This window comes from Xiphophorus maculatus, chromosome 9 (assembly GCF_002775205.1).
Source record: "Xiphophorus maculatus strain JP 163 A chromosome 9, X_maculatus-5.0-male, whole genome shotgun sequence".
NCBI lineage: Eukaryota > Metazoa > Chordata > Actinopteri > Cyprinodontiformes > Poeciliidae > Xiphophorus > Xiphophorus maculatus.
Genome location: NC_036451.1, coordinates 13,706,207 through 13,722,565, shown reverse-complemented (window position 1 = coordinate 13,722,565; position 16,359 = coordinate 13,706,207). Strand labels below are relative to the sequence as shown.

The window sequence follows — 16,359 nt, the reverse complement described above, 5'->3', positions numbered from 1 at the left end:
GCACTGCACTGCTCTTTGACTACAGCCTACTGTCCTGACATTCTGGTTTTTTATTTGAGGTTTTTCCTTTATTTATTTGTTTGTTCGAAGCCATTAAAGACCGGGGACTTGGTGCCATCATAACTCTCTTTACAGTGCTATTGTGTGAAATTATAATCACTTATGAGATAATTTTTATAGTCTTTTTCACACCAGACCTTTTTTTGTATTTGTACAGTGGCTTGGTGATACTATGTTGCCATGAGTTATTGTAACCAATAAAAAAGCTTTTAATCAACAATATCAATTCTCACTGATTTTTTTATTTTAAGTTTTTGTTCATAAAAGCCTTAAAGCATATTGTACCCCATTGTAAAATGGTTTTTAAAATGTTATTACTGCATAGTGTAACTGCATTAAAAACCACTGTTAGGATGACACCCTTGCTTTATTTTATTTGATTCATTTTTATGTTATCTAATGCATTTCACATTAATGTTCAATAACCCCAGCGTACTGCCCTGTTTTGCTGCATATTATTTGCTTTAGAATGAATGAGAACATTTATGATTTTTTTTTGACAGCTGCAGTCCTCCCAACAGCTGGTTTTGAATATTTGCCTAACCTTGAGTCCATTTGCAGCCATGTATGTCGAGACTCTTCTGTAGATATGGGCAATTTTAACAAATCTTTTTTTTTTTTTGTTAGTCGCTTACAGATTCCCGAAGATCAGCTCACATCTATTTAATTGAATGGCATGTCCTTGTTCTTTTTCCACCTTTTCTCGTGGTATATTTGTAGGCCAACGACACAAGAAAAAAGTTACTAATTTTAAAAAATAAGTCTTAAAGGTTCAAATTAACTAAATGTACATTTATTTTGTAGTCAGTTTTTCATCCCATTTGGTGATTTTGCTCAAAAGTTTAATTTAGGATTCCTGGCCTACAACTTGAGATGGTTGGATGTTTACAGTTCTGCTTATTAACAACTCGAGGTAGAAAACAGCATGTGGTGGTTCTGCTTTTGATATCAAAATGGATCCTGAACGTAGAGAAGCTTTAGCTTCACTCATGTCAAGGTCATGATGTCTGCCATGTAGGAAACTACAGACATCACAGGATCAGATGCAGTTCAGTCAAGATTATGTCCCAATAAAGACGTTAAATGTTTCAATCTCCACCCATTGCCTGTGTTGTGGTTCTGAATATGTATCAGTTTTAATTCTGGTTGCGAGTCACACAACTTAAGTCAAAGTGTCACAATTTGGACTTTTGACACCTCCAAGTTACATGCATGTAAAAATGGTGCCATGCTGTCGAAACATGAATACAAACACAAAGTCAAGTTTTAGATAATTTCAGGTTTAATGCAATCTAGCAAATTTTGATACACATTTGAGAGGAAACGCAAAAGTTTACAAAATGCAGTGATGTGTAACTGCAAGCCCATTGTATTTTGTATAAATAAAATATAATATAAAATATCTGATAATGAAATTCTTTGAACTATACAGTTTGGATTGTTAGAAAATAGAAATAAAACTACAGTACATGCTTTCCTTCCGACTCACGAGTACAGGGCATATATTTACTGTTTCCTTACACTTTTAATATAACGTGTATTTTTTTCACTTACAACTGATCCCGTTTGAACAAACGTCTGCAAAGGTCTTCATTTTCTCCATAAACACAATAATAAAAAAGGCATCTTTACAATTAAAGTCACAAAAGGTTAGTGTCAAAAAACTGAATCCAACACCTGGCAACCTGACCAATGCATGATGCCCCCTGGTGGAGAGAAATTTCACAACCACTGTTCATTTAGGCAGATTTTTCCTTTTTAATTCAACTGCTTTTTTGTGAGCACCTGATGTTTCTGGCTGGGTTAAGAACAGGGAAAATACTTAATTTTTCCTGTGAAACCTACAAAATTAACAAATGGTTTTTCTGAGCAACAAAAAGAATCTTTCACAAACCAAAAAAGTCTTAATATCTGAGAAACATTGTAGGTACATTTGTTCAGAGGAGCATCAGCTTTGCCCCCGGTGGTGTGCAGAAAGAGTTCCATGTTTTGGTTGACTCAGTTTCCAGCATCGCCACCAGCAGTTGGCATCGTGAGCAGGACGACTCCAGAAGAGCCAGACTGCGGCTTCAGTCCTGAGGCTGCAGGTACTGCTTGGTAAAATCCTCCAGCTGTTTCTCCAGCTCTGTTGCTTTATGTCTGTGCAGAAAATAAAAAATGTATAAAACATGAACCAAATTTACCAAAGAAGTTTGTCATGCACTTTTTGGCAACAACTAAATGTTTTGTTGGTGTCTGAAAAACGAGCAGTTTCAAAAACCTCCCGATTATTAAGTCTCAATCAGCGGGCACTGCCCTGTTGCCTAGCAACCCCAGCTCCAGTATGTTTGGTCAGCTGGTTTGTAAAGCATTTTGTGCAAAAACAAAATGTGAGGAACACAAACCTGTCCCAACTTGTTCAAGAAAGCACAATATGTACCCTTTTAGTTAGCAGAGAATAATTTTACTAAGTTTAAGCTGCTTTGCAGCAATATGGAGACTGCAGCTGTACCTGCAGAAAAAGTGAGTTCTACAAAGTTTCTATAAAAGCAAGGCACATTTCAAATTTTTTACATTTTTTGAAAATCATGTTCATTTTCCACAATTATGGAAACATTTTCTGTTGGTATATTTCATAATATCCTCAGAAAATCCATTAAAGTCTGCAAAATAGTTCAAGGAGTATAAATACTTTTGCTAGACATGGTAAAACTTGCTGAATTATCTGAAAAGCTACAAACTATTCCCCTTATTGTTGTACTCATGAGAAAGTGTTCAGGACTCACCGCAGAGTCTTTGAGCAGTTCTGGACGGTCTCCAGCTCATCTATATTAGTGGTCAGCTGACGGATGTTTGCCTCCAGATCCCTCTGCGTCTGATCCACCTGCTGACAGAGCCGAGCGAACGTCGTGGCCATTTCCCTGCGAACAGAGTCACACCGCTCAGAGGAGGAAGTCATGATGAGGGGAAAATACATTCCAATAGGTTTTTTACAATACTGCAAATCAAAATTATGAATATAGTTGTTGAATTTATCCAACAACACAAAACAAAATAATCTTTCAGTTATCAGGTTATTAGACAGGCAGCTTCTGTAACATCAGGACTTACTGTTGGACCTGGTGGCTGCAGTTTGCACTTGTAAAACTGACGATGAGCTGCAGTTTCTCAGTAGCAAACTCCACAAACTGCCGCTTCAGAGTTCGCTCTTTCGCTTTTGTGGTCCAAGTGAGTCTCTCGTACAAGTACACCAGGCCATAGAGGGAGGCCGACAGGGCAATAACCCTCCAGCCGACTGTTTTCCACACCTTGAGAGCAAAAAAAAAAAAACAGTCAGAAGCTTTAAGACAAACTGTTAAGAGTCAAATGGCAAGTCAAATTTAAGACCTTTTTAATGGCACCTTGAAGGAAATTTATGAAAATCTATAAACAGGATGGTTGAGGAAACTTATTGCTTTACAGTAAGTACAGTAAAAACTGTGAAATTGGCTTTGTGGCCATGATAAAGGAAAAAAAAAACTAGATTGCTAGCTAGCAAGGATATGTTAGCAACAAGTAGCAGGTAGCCTCAACCGCCTCAAGTCAAAGAACGAAATGAAGACATTTGCGTGTGATTCAAACTTCAGCTTAACAAGAAAATAAAAATGTTCATTAATTAGTCTTGCAATGACAAAATTTAAGACCTGTGGTCAACATATTTAAGGTATACTTAAATGTTTTAAATTCATTTAAGAAATTTTAAAGTCTTAATTTTTTCCAGACTTTTTAAGGATGCATTTAGACCATAATTAAATACACACAGTTCATAAGGACATACCACTCCTCCAACAACGATGACGCCCATTGAGGTGCGCGAAGTGATGGATGCCAAGTTGGTTGCCATGGCTATCATCAGGTCTTCCTGGGTCATCAGAGCCTTCTCGTTATTGGGCGGTGCTGCGATGGATGGGGGCTCAGACGAAGGCGTTACCGGAACTGCAGCTCTAGAGTTCTACAGAAAACACAACTTCAACTTTAGGCTGGTTTACCCCCAAATACACAACATGACGTTTCATTATGTTCACCTCAGAAGGTACCTGGAAGTTTGGATCTACCAGTTTGAGAGCTCTCTGTGCATTAACAGAACCCAAGTAGCGGTGCACTAAAGCCTTCAAGCCCAACGAAAACTGGAACTCGATGTTTTCCTGGAAGTCACTGCAAATGGCAGCACAGTTCAGGTCATAGCTCAGGTCGAACGTCTTTTTGGGCACCAGCATGTGGACTTGGCTCTGAGCCGTCGAGGGAAGCAGAGGCACCATGCTCTCTGAAATGTTACACACACACACACACACGAAAAACATTCGTATTTGAAAAAAGACTTACACATAGCTACCTGTCTTCATTTCTTCTTCAAAAAAAAAAACTTCATGGTTTAGTTTTGTAACAGCACCCTGTATATTTTATCAACGACCGCATTACCAGTTTACCTGCATCAGTGTCACAGAGGACAGTCTGCATGCAGGTCTGAAACGGTGATGCATTTGTAGCATAATGAGGCATGCGGTGATGGCATTCAGCAAGGACAAATATAGTACAGTCAGATGAGCAAACGCTTCCGAGTAGGTGTAGTCAAAATGATCCAGTAAAATGTGTTTTCTATAAATCTGTTGGGATTTCTTGTAATGTCAGTGGTCAGTTACCCATCATGTATTGCTGAGAAGACTGGACAGAGACATTGATGGCGTTGGAGCAACGGAAAGCCAGGTTCTTTCCCATTCCCTGTTCCACATGTGCCAGCAGATGCTGCCAGTGACAAAGAAACAAGTTCAGGTCAACTAGAGAAGAAACACTTTTCTAAACCGATGTGTTGCAAAAATAAGTTTGAAAAAGTCACATAAATTAGACGGACTGTAAACCCTCTCCCTATTTTATCACTCTACTCAACGGTATTTAATACTGCAAGATTAACATTCAACACAAATATAAAATCAGGAGAAAGATATCTGAGATTCTGCAAGAAACTCCCTCACAGAATGAATTCAGTTTATTATAATGTTAAAGAAATGATTACAAGAACCAATGCAGTCATCCACCTGAGTTCTCCAATGGGCTGATAGCAAACACAAATATAGTGAGCATAAATACTTGTGATTATGATTTTATAGTTCACATTACAATACAACTCCAAGCAGAAATTGCACTTAATTCTTTGCTTTTCCAGAACCAGAACTCACAAGTTTATCTCAACCGTTCTCCTATTGGTGAGCACCAATATATGTTAAAGATCTGTTGCTGTTGTTGTATCAACCCTCCAGACCTCTCTGATTCTGGTTTAAAGCAAACCAGAACCAGAGGACCAAACACAGAGAAGCAGCATTCAGTTTTTATGCTCCACTAATCTGGAGCAAACTTCCAGATTAGTGAAAGTTTGCTCAACTGCAAAACAGCTGAAACTCTGAGATCCTTTACATCAAAGTTAAAAACCCACAAATTTAAAGTTGCCTTTGATTAATAATAGCTGGAACATTGATTAATATATTTGATTTTGATGATTAGATTTCACAAAATGTCATGTTTATTTTATGTTTCACAAGGGGTTACTGTATGATGTCCATGACTAGAGCGAACAGCTTTTATACAGAGTTTTACTTACAGCCTTGTAGAGTTTGAGGACTTGACGTGAAGGGTGGAAATCACCGCGGAACTCGTCAACGATCACATGAAGACGGTCGATCTCCTCTCCCATAGCAATGGACACCTGAGTGTAACACAAGTACATAAGTCTGACAGCATATTTACTGGTGATTTGGTTGCTGTTATAGGCAGGGTGAAATTTTCCCACTTCTTGTTACCTTGGACTCCACATCGTCGCTGATGGCTTTGATCTTCTTTTTTATTTCTTCAATGAGTAAGTTGAGTTGATTCCTAACAAACTCCAGCCGGTCTCTCTGATACTCTCTGTCCTCCAGTGCTGCCACTCTGAAAGTCCAAAACAAAACGTCACAACAGATACAAGCACCCAAGCAACTGAACAGTCAACTGTGTTTGTTCTTTTTAATTGTTTAACCACGTTACGCTTAACTTTAACTACTCAGAAAATTTCTATTATCTAGTTTACCTGTTAAAGCCTTTAAGACATTGATAAAAAGACAATTAGTTCATCGTGGACTGTAAAATTCTTAATGGATATAAAATAAAAACAAGAGTGGAAGACATGCTCACCGTTTCTCTGCTGCTTCAATGTTGATGGCATCCATGATGGTCTTGACTTTTTCTATGATCTGCTTGGCCCTGATAGTGTGCTGCTCAAACTTTGTTTTCACTGCTGACTGCGAGATACACTCCTGCGAGGCCACAACACACAAGTTTACTGTGACAGGTAGGCTGGGTGCTGCCAGACCGCCCGCATGAGTTAGCATGCGGTGTAGGGACAAACAGGACAAGATAGACACCTGCTGCTTTTAACTAAAGATGAAGGGAAAAAAATGGAGACACAGACATGAAAATGACAGCAGCAGAGTGTGTACCTTGTGTCGCACAGCCCACATACAAAAGGGTCACACTTGTGTGTTGGCTTAGCCACAGAAAAGTTTGTAAATAATAGAAACTTATGAAAAACCAGACAAATTCTAGAAGAAAAGGAAACATGTCAAAACAAGAAAACATAGGTAGGAATGTTGTGTCCTTTGTTTCTAGAGTGAACATTCATTTATGGACATAAAGATTTGTCTTGACATTAAAGCCACAGGAGGAAACTCCTCTGTTCCTAATAGGATGTTAGTTTAGACTAATTTCAAATAAGAATATTGTCTATTCTTATTTGGTCAGTTCAATATTAATCAAATTTAAGCATGCCTTTTGTTGTGAATAAATACAATCTGGAAGTAAGTCCAATTGTCATGATGTGATGGACTTACACATTAAATGTTATACTAAAATCTGCAGGTACTTGCTGTTTATAACTGATTACTGGATGGCAAAAGGCAACTGACTTCATTGATGTAGATATGTTTTAGCTAAACAGAAAAGCTTTAGCTCAGGTGAGTTCAGGGGTGGCCAATTCCAGGCCTCGAGGGCCGGACTCCTGCAACTTTTAGATGTGTCTCTACTTCAACACACCTGAGTCAAATAATGAGGTCATTAGCAGGACTCTGGAGAACCTGACTGCACTTAGGAGGTGATTCAGCTGTTGGATTCAAGTGTGTTGGACCAGGGAGACATCGAAGAGTTGCAGAACACCGGCCCTCGAGGACCAGGATTGCCCACCTCTGGGTTAGTTCATAGCACAGCTTCAGTAAGTAATTACTAATGTTTCAAGGTTCAAACTTCCAAGTAGTTTTGCTGACTTTCTCAAATATACAACTACATGTTTTGCTAAAATGGTATATGTTAAGGTGAAATAAAACTGAAAATATTAAAACTGAAAAATGCAAACAGATGTCAAATGAAACCAAACAACTGTTAACCTCACCTAAGTGAATCTAGACTTCAGCAATGAAGACGCAGGTTGAAGAACAGGCACATATCTAAATGGCCCTACAGGTGCCTGCTCTGAGTGGGGAAACATTAAAAAAAAAACTGACCAGGAGTTTTTCCCATCAGACTAGTCCAATGTTAACTTTGTGCTATTGTTTGCTTAGCATCACTTTTGTGCATTTCCACAACTGTAAGACCTAAATTTAGCACAGATAAATAAATGAATGCTTTCTCAGCAGCAGCTGGAGGTGGGTTGAAAAACAGCAAGCCGCCAGTCAAAGCGCTATGTTTCAAAGTTCAGTCAATTATGTATATTTTTATACACATAAAGACAAAAAGTACAACAATGAAACAAATTTTTGACTCAGTTCTGCTATACCCGTCTTGGTCTTCAGACAGAGTCAATCAATTCTGATGTAAAACACTCAGTTTTTCTTAAAACTGTCCAGTGCTGCAATTCTTGAACATAGAACAGCTTCTTGTGAAGTGTTTAATGAGAAGCACTTGTTTAAAAAAGCATTTCTGCATCATTTAAGACATCATACTGTGATATGACGTCATCTGTTTGTAGGGATATTGACATAAATAATATGATCTCAGGGTTTCCTCCAGTGTATTACAAGCCTGGCGAGCCACCAGGCTTTACTTGTGTCCCCAACGGGCTAAACATTGCTTATTTATTTAAGTATTTTTAAAATGTTTGCATTTTTAACACTTTATTGTTGGTGTTCATGTATTAATCTTCCAATCTTTCAATAACACATATTTATCAAGTGATATTTAAAACTGTTCCTGTCAACTTTAAACATTTTTAACTAAAAAACACGACGAGCTGTTGAATAAATGACTGTCCTAGCGCCCAACCTCCGGGCGTAGCAAGTTTTCTGGGGGAAACCTTGAATCTGTGTTATTAAACTGTTTCTCTGCACTACAATCCTCCAAAAACCTCTGAATGAAACAAAATCAGCACAAACATTAACTGGACGTTTTACGTTTACAGCAACATAATGATGTGGCTCTGAGCTGGCTCTCTGGTTACTGAAAACCACCATCACACTACATGATGAAAACTCTAAGTTGGGTATTTCTATTTTTTGCAGCAGCACAATTACACCAGAGATTTGAAGCAGCTATTAGTCCAATAATGGAAGGAAAGCCAGTTGCAGGTGTTTATCCTGCTCTTATGTGGTTCTCATTTTGATAGGAGGGAAAGGTTGGTGAGGAAAAGGTGACAGGTGAAGACACTCATAACTGGGAAAAAAAACAATAAAAAGACATTTATTACAGCAGCAGAACTATTGCACTTTGTTTCCTGAAAACTTCACGGCCTAATATTTGTATCATGTCTTTGGTCATTGACTTACATCATTATGCTGGCGAGTCTCTCACACAGACTCACCAGTGGTTTAAGATAAAAACATAGATTCTATGGTAAATGTTTTTTTAGGCAGCTGATAATTGAACAATGTAAACTAACCATTCTAGCTGCATAAAAAAACTCCAAGTCATTATCTATTAATCAACTTGTATAGATACAGGACTAAAGATAAAGCTTTGCTATAGAAAGGAGAGTCAATGAAGAGAAAGGAAACTGTAATGACCGTTATTAAAATAGAGATCAGTTTGTAACATAATCATCATGCCTTACTGGTAATTTTATTACCAGATATTAAGCCACATCCTCAATGTAACACTAGTCTGTGTACCTCAAACCTCCTCTCAAAACTCTGGAACTCCTTTAGTCTCTCCTTGAACCCCTCGGCCAGAGCGCCACCTGTGGGATAAAAGTATAATATAATGTTACCTAAACTCTATTTAGAGACTTCACCTACAATATAAATTATTTAAATCTTTAAAAAATATATTAAAAAAAAAATCTAACTGTGTTTATTGTTAGCTTGTATTCATTTAATTTAGCATAAAAAGGTTTGTTTGCTCTCTAATTCTTTTCACTAAGTAAAGATAGAATACTTAAACAACAAATAAGAATAGACACAAAAATGCAAAATAAATAAACAAATGCCATCCATGAAACTACTACACAACCTTTCTCTATTCTTTACTCTGTTCAACCAGGGTAAACTATATTTCACGCTCACCTGTTTCCGGCATGCCCTGCGCTCGCTGCATCCGAGAGTTGAGCACCTCTTTTGCAGAGACAAAGAAAATACGGTTGGGTGCCTGATCACGGTCAACAACTTTTAGTTCCTCCACAAGAAAGTTCACACAGCGGTCTGTGTGCTGCTTCCTCACCTGCAAAAATAAACACTTGCATCAATATTAACAGGTTCATTTTCAATGAGATTTCATTATAGAGTTGCAAAAAAACACAAATATTACATAAATAAGTAAGGTCATCATACAAAAGCAGTTTCTGTGAATGATTTAGAGGGGCAGAAAATCAGAAGATCTATTAATCAATTGGCATGACAGTCTGATTTTTCTTTTCCATTGCCACTTTTTATTGTCTGTTTGAAATAAATAAATTCAAATAAATTTGTAAAGTTTATTTTACTAGCAATAATAATTTGCCTAATGTGTTGAAATGTATTTGTTTGTGGCATGAAAGCTACAAGAGTTTTAACTCACATCCTCCATGTACTCTGGTTCATTTGCCGAGGCATCCCAACGATTGTTAAGGATGAAGATGTTTGGCTTTGAGAGACGCTCGTTCACTTTGTGGAAAAAATGTTTTTCCTAAATGGAATAAAGACACAAGGTCAATAATATGCTTCAGAAAACAAACTCAGACAAGTCCATAGCAGTGAAAAATGTCAGGATGTATTCAGTACATCGTTTTCAGCTAACAGAAATGTTCTAAACGAACACTGTTATACAACAACAAAATATATTTATTAATCTTCTGCCATGTCAGAATTTGGTTCGGGTCCAGTGGACAGCCACCATGGGAATGTGAGTCTGCTTTCTCTTTAAGAGCAGCAGTGACTGTGTTTAGCTTCACATTGCATGAATGCCTGAGCAGAGGGAGACAAGTGGAGCCTTTCTGAGGCTGCGTACACACAGCCGATTGCAATCTAACCAGCTCAGGATGGAAAGTATGTAAAAAGGCCTATTGAGTAAACATAAGTGACTGAAAAAACCAGACACAATTTGCTTGAAAATTAAATAGTTGCTGCTCAATTAAACCCTAAGTGACTACTAAAAGCATTCCATATACTATAAAAACAAGCTTTTAATGATAATGTTTCCTAACTATATGGAATTTTTAAAAAACAAAAAAATACCAGGGATAAATCTGTATTTTAATTATGTACTTGTTCCATATCATAGAACATATCTTTGTCAAGCATTATAAGCCAAGAACTAAGAAGAAAAAAAAAGCCACCCTGCTACCATCAACAACACATAAAGCAGTTACACCATTAGCACAACCCTGCTTCCTTGCTAAGGACACCAATCCTGCAAATCTCATGATGACACGACAGATTTAATAGACAGCACTAGCTAAATATAGGAATGACTAGGTTATGCCAAGTTTCATAATAAATAAAAGACTTTAAAACTTATCTAATCTGCTTAACACCTCATGCAAAATAAATAAATCCCACAGGACACCGGTGTGAAATAATACCGTGTTCATAAGTGTCGATTCAGAGTTTGCCACGAGCACAAAGACATCAGCGTCCAGGCAAAACTTGTCAATCCAGCTGTCCAGCTGCGTTGTGACATCTGTCCCTGGACTAGAGGGAGAAAAATGTCCAAATAAATGTTAAAATGGGGAAAAACAATGCATTTTTACATTAAAATAAACTATATAAACTACTATGCAACAGTCGTGCAGGTTTTCCAGATGTGGTTTTATGTCTACCTGTCCACAAGAACCAGGTCGTCTCGAAGCAGAGCACATTTGGTTTTTGGCCAAAACACCCGGACCAGACAGCCAGCGTCCAGGCTTTCATCCATGTGCAGAGCGTGAGCCAGCTGGTTTACAGTCTGCAGAGGGGATGAATGTTGAAGGAATAATAAACACATATAGACATATGCGTTTCATTAACGTGGAGGGAAGTAATCTCTGATAATATATTAACTCCTAAACAGAAATACGCAAGAGCAAGTAATCAAAATCATTCCTGAAATACCCATGACCACTAGTGGATCAAACTATGACGAGGAGAAACATTTTCTTTTTCGATTAAATCCTAAGCCTGTCTTTAGGAGTCAGTATGAAAGTCTCAACTCTTATTAAGGAACAAATTCAATCAAACTGTGTACTTAACAGTCTGACCTACTTTACTAACTCTTTCACAACAGCAAGAACATTTCAGTTCATCCACATTTTTCCTGCCCCTTTCACTTTATTCGACTACATACTGAGATATGAACACAATAAAGTCAAAATGTGATCCCTTATATTTCCTAATACACACTAGTTTTGTTCCAGTCTGAAAACCAGATAAAGGCGGCAGAGTTAGTCTAGTTAGAAGGAAGTAATTATGTTGTGGGTTTGTGTTAAAACTTTACTTTATATTATATAGTTCTGATGTAAAATGTGACAAGGTTTAGGCATATTTGCAATAACAAAAAACTGACAAAAAATAAAACAAAAGCTAAGACGTTTACTTTAATGCTCTTCTCCTCTTCTGATCCCTCAGTTTTAAGGTAGGCCTTCTCTTCATCAGTGCCTTCAACGCTCAGGAAGCAGTTAGTGGTGTGACCAATCCCGCTGGGCAGGACGCGGTCCCTCAGCATGGCATTAATCACTGTGCTTTTACCATTACTGGTCCTAAAGGAAAACATCAGAGGTCAAACAGGCCGCTTCCTGTTACTCAAATCAAACCAAGATGTCGTCAGTGATTTTAGTCCAAAACCAAGTTCCTACAATCTTAATTTAGGAGAAAAAGCAAAAAAAAAACAAAAAACAAATGTGTGCATATTTTATGTTTGTGACCTTTGGAGTTCATTATCTTTAAAATTATGGTGGTGGCACAAATATACTTACTACAAATATCTTTAAAATGGAGGTCAATAATAATTTTAAGGTCATTTCACAAAGTTGAAGAACACAAAAGGATGAGTCTTTGGCTCATCGTTCTCCACCACCCAGAGTCCCTTCCTCAGCAAACTTATTTAACAAAACCAGCATGTTTTCTATGGGATTCAGGTCTGTCACAGACAACCCTGAAACAATTGTGACCCATAAATCTAGTGCTGAGGCTACCAGATTTATATTTACCATTTCCTCATATAATAACTCATTCTAACAACATTCCTAGTAGCTTTGTAGGAGAAATAGGGCCACAGGATCACAGATCTTACACCATACTCTACAGTGTAAACGAGGTGTTTCCACATATTTAACCCTTATTTTTGTTGATAAAACATTGAGTCCTATGCTGACCAAGGCACACAGTTGCAGTTGATTTCTCAGAAGAGTTCAACTAATAACACATATTTATTTGTGGTGGTAGGACAAGAAATGCTTATTCCAGGCATGTCACCAAAACAACTAGTTGGAAGGTAAACATTGCCAACTCTCTGCTGAGAGTAACATACGTCACTCTCAGCAGTTCTCCCTCAGTGAGCTTTGGAGGGTTCCCCCCCCCCCTTAGATGGAAAGAAGCTAATAATTGTGGTTGGTATGTTTTATTTACTAAAAAATAAAGTTAAAAAATTATAACAAAAAAAGAGCAAATAAGCCACATATCACAGCCAAAGACCTTCAGGTCTTGAGATGTTTTTGTTTGATTTTTTTGTTGATTTTTAATTCTGTTATTTAAAAAAAAGAAATCAGCCATATACTTGTATAAATGAATTAAACTTACTACACTCCCACATATGGTTGCAGGACACTGCAAAGTGAAAGTGAAACACACCTACCCAGGGTATTGTATTTTACATCCCAAATTAGAACAACAGGAAGGAAAAACCTCTACAGCAGGATATCAAGCCTCAGGTGAGGAGTGACATTTACCTGCCAAAAAACGCCACCTTCATGTGCCTGCGAGCCAGGACCTCCTTAATGACTGCAAGCTTGTCGGCATAGGTTTGAATCTCCATCTTCTGATCTTGAGTCGCGATTGTCCCCAGAGCCTCATTCCCACTGATGACTGTCAGCAGAGAATAGTAAAAAAAGTTTAAAGACAGATGACAGCTCTTTGACGTTCAGTCATAAGTTGACAAACTCACCTTCGACAAACTCTGATGTCTCTTTCACGTAGCTGAGAAGCTGTTCAAACAAATTGCTGATCTTCTTCTTGGCTACAACAAAGTGCTTTAGAGGAGAAAAGTCCCCCCGAGCTGAATCTGTCCGCCTGAGTGTTGGAGTAGAAGCCATGGTGCTCAATCTAGAGACAAGGGAAGTGTTACACAAACTACATTTAATGCATTTACACTTTATAGACAGCGCGCATAAAACCCACCATCGTACCATTTAGATTAAAGCCTAACAGGGCTAATGTAGCTCCACAATATTGTGGCTACTCTGAAGGAATCTATCTTTAACCCAATGTAATACTCATTAAATCCATAACATAACTGACGCTTAAATTGCTGATAATATAAAAAAATATTAAATAATTACTAACTGACAGAGATGTGCCTGTTTTCTAGGCTGCCTGCAGGCAAGCTATAAAAGTCGAAGTGTAATATTTAACCAGCCGCTATGAAGCTAGCACGCGTTAAGCTAGGCTAGTGAAAGCAGCGGCAGCGGCAATGTGGTTTGTGCTAACATTAGTCAAAAGTGTAAATATATCCTCACCACAGTCCTAATAAACCGGCGTCCACTTCACATAACATAAACACAGATGTTCTACCCTGACTACACTAAATATCCTCGCACTTCGCACAAGATTCGTCGCTGTCAACCTGCCTAACCTTCTGTTTGTATCTAGCACCGCTGCAAAGGCAAGCTAGCCACCGGAAATACAACTGTGACACAAGTTCTTAAAAATAAAAGCCACATTGCGGGAAATGAAATATAAAAGTGAAATGTGTTTTAGGTCTAGTGTATTCTTTGCTAAAACAATGCTTCTTGACAACAAATTACATAATGCTGAAAAACCTTTTTATGTATTCTATAATAGTGCCGTATTTGAAAGAAACGTGACTGATGTTTAGCAGATGAGTATTTTGTAGCTCAACGTCTGAAACTATCTCTGCCTTAAAATCCAGAACATGCTGCTAATGGCCAATCTCTGGCTTACCAGAATTTCTCTTGCTTGCTATTATTTTGTGCATAAAACATGACTTAAGCTCATACATAAACAACAGAAAAGATTAAACTGCTACCATTAAATTTAAATTGTATTATCATTTATATCTATACTATATCTATCAAGTCATAAAGGTTTTTTAGAATATAAGGATGGAAATTAACAAACTCTATATTTATAACTTTTACATTTCATCTTCTTTTTGAATCTCAGAAGAATTTGACATGTTTTAAATTAATTACAATACATTTTCCTGATTATAAATCTTTGTGGTTATTTGTCAAATAATTAAAAAAAATTTTTTTTACTCTTTTAATTTTGACTTCATATATTTTCAATACAAGTTAATGTGAGTATTTTCCACGCTAAAGAATTATTATTATTTTTTAAAGTCAAACTTGTTTTATTTTGGAATTTTCTTTTTTTCACTAAGCTGAGCCAGCTTGATGAAAATCAAGAAAGGGGCGGGCACTGGTGGTGACTCGATGCCTCCAGCGGCCAATCAGCGAGCTGAATTTACAACCTTCAGCGCCCGGTTTACTATAATCAAAAGTTTACAGAGGTCAGAGCTGCAGAAAAGCACTAGTTGAAATATACATATAAAAATAGGAATTCTCTAAGAATTTTCTACTTTTTTCTTTTTTTAAAAACATTGTTTTTATTTGAATTTGTATAGGAACCAAACATTCATACATTTGTTATATTCTTAGTAACCAGAGATATAATTCACACATATATATTCCAAGTTTGTATGGGTTCCAATAACACATTTGTAGCATATTTGTATATGAATAAACATATGATTTAAACATTTAGGTCATGAACAAACAAATGACCAAACAGATAAACAAATCAACCATAAGAAGACAGACAAAAGGAAGAAGGAAAACAACACACATACGCACACCCCCACGCACGCACACACACATAAAAACTGTCAGACAGGTACAATAGAAACCAATTACATTTCCCCAGACCAGTAATTTTCTTTAATATTATTTACCAGGGCCATACACATCTTATAATAATGTTCTTCATCTATGAGTTTTGCGTCATTAACAAATAAATAAAATGAAGACCAAACCTCCTCAATTTTTTCTTGCTTCTCTTTTTGTATGTATGTTATCATTTTCAATGGAAAAGTTATTAACATTTGTCTAATCTAAAATGTGACACGCAGACTATCAGTTCTTTTCCAAAAGAGTGCAATAAATTTTTTTGGCATACAAGAGACACATATCTATCAAAATATGCTTGTATCTATGACCACTGGGATATAGTCTCAAGATAAATAGAGCAGAGTCCATTAAAAAAATCTTTTGAAATAATTCTTGCTGTTATTTTCCTAGCCTCCTCTCCAAGAGCTGGTTTTGTTACATTGCCATAACCATTGTAATAGTGTCCCTTTCTCCACCATGCATTTTGTAAACAAATCAAAAAATATTAGGGTTAAATTTATTCGGTTTTACAGGTGTGATGTATTTTCTCATAGTCCATTAGTACTGTCAATATCTAAATTTTGTACTAATGGATTGCATGTGAGCTTTGGTGCAAGTTAAATTCCACTTCTCCGTGGTAATTTCCACTCCTAATTCTTCACTCCATTTTGTCAGAATTATATCACAATTTTCTAATGAATTTGACATTAATAGATTATAAAGTTCTGATAAAACTTATAAAAATTGTTTTTTTT

General features: G+C 37.0%; 1 protein-coding gene across 2 annotated transcripts; it reads right to left on the bottom strand.

Annotated features, from left to right (window-relative positions):
- Positions 1–1,319: 1,319 nt before the first annotated feature.
- mfn1 (mitofusin 1) lies at positions 1,320–14,363 on the bottom strand. 2 transcript variants are annotated; one of them, XM_023339764.1, is made up of 18 exons: positions 14,213–14,363; positions 13,642–13,799; positions 13,427–13,562; positions 12,076–12,238; positions 11,324–11,448; positions 11,087–11,195; positions 10,084–10,191; positions 9,594–9,747; positions 9,201–9,268; positions 6,241–6,362; positions 5,871–5,997; positions 5,672–5,776; positions 4,719–4,821; positions 4,104–4,342; positions 3,857–4,030; positions 3,151–3,347; positions 2,826–2,960; positions 1,320–2,199 (listed from the first exon to the last, which is right to left on the bottom strand). In XM_023339764.1, the coding sequence occupies exons 2-18, from the start codon at positions 13,787–13,789 to the stop codon at positions 2,130–2,132; spliced, it is 2,283 nt and encodes a 760-aa protein (XP_023195532.1). In that variant the 5' UTR covers positions 13,790–13,799; positions 14,213–14,363; the 3' UTR covers positions 1,320–2,129. The 2 variants fall into 2 exon arrangements, with proteins under 2 accessions (XP_023195532.1, XP_014324803.1); XM_014469317.2 differs by having other exon boundaries at positions 4,116–4,342.
- Positions 14,364–16,359: the final 1,996 nt, after the last annotated feature.

Coding starts and splice junctions, on each gene's coding strand:
- mfn1 (XM_023339764.1), bottom strand. CDS start 13,789: ATGGCTTCTACTCCAACACTCAGGCGGACAGATTCAGCTCGGGGGGAC. Junction 11,449..12,075: donor AAGAGGAGAAGAGCATTAAA/GTAAACGTCTTA, acceptor TCCCCTCTGCAG/ACTGTAAACCAGCTGGCTCA. Junction 5,998..6,240: donor ATTGAAGCAGCAGAGAAACG/GTGAGCATGTCT, acceptor TTGGACTTTCAG/AGTGGCAGCACTGGAGGACA.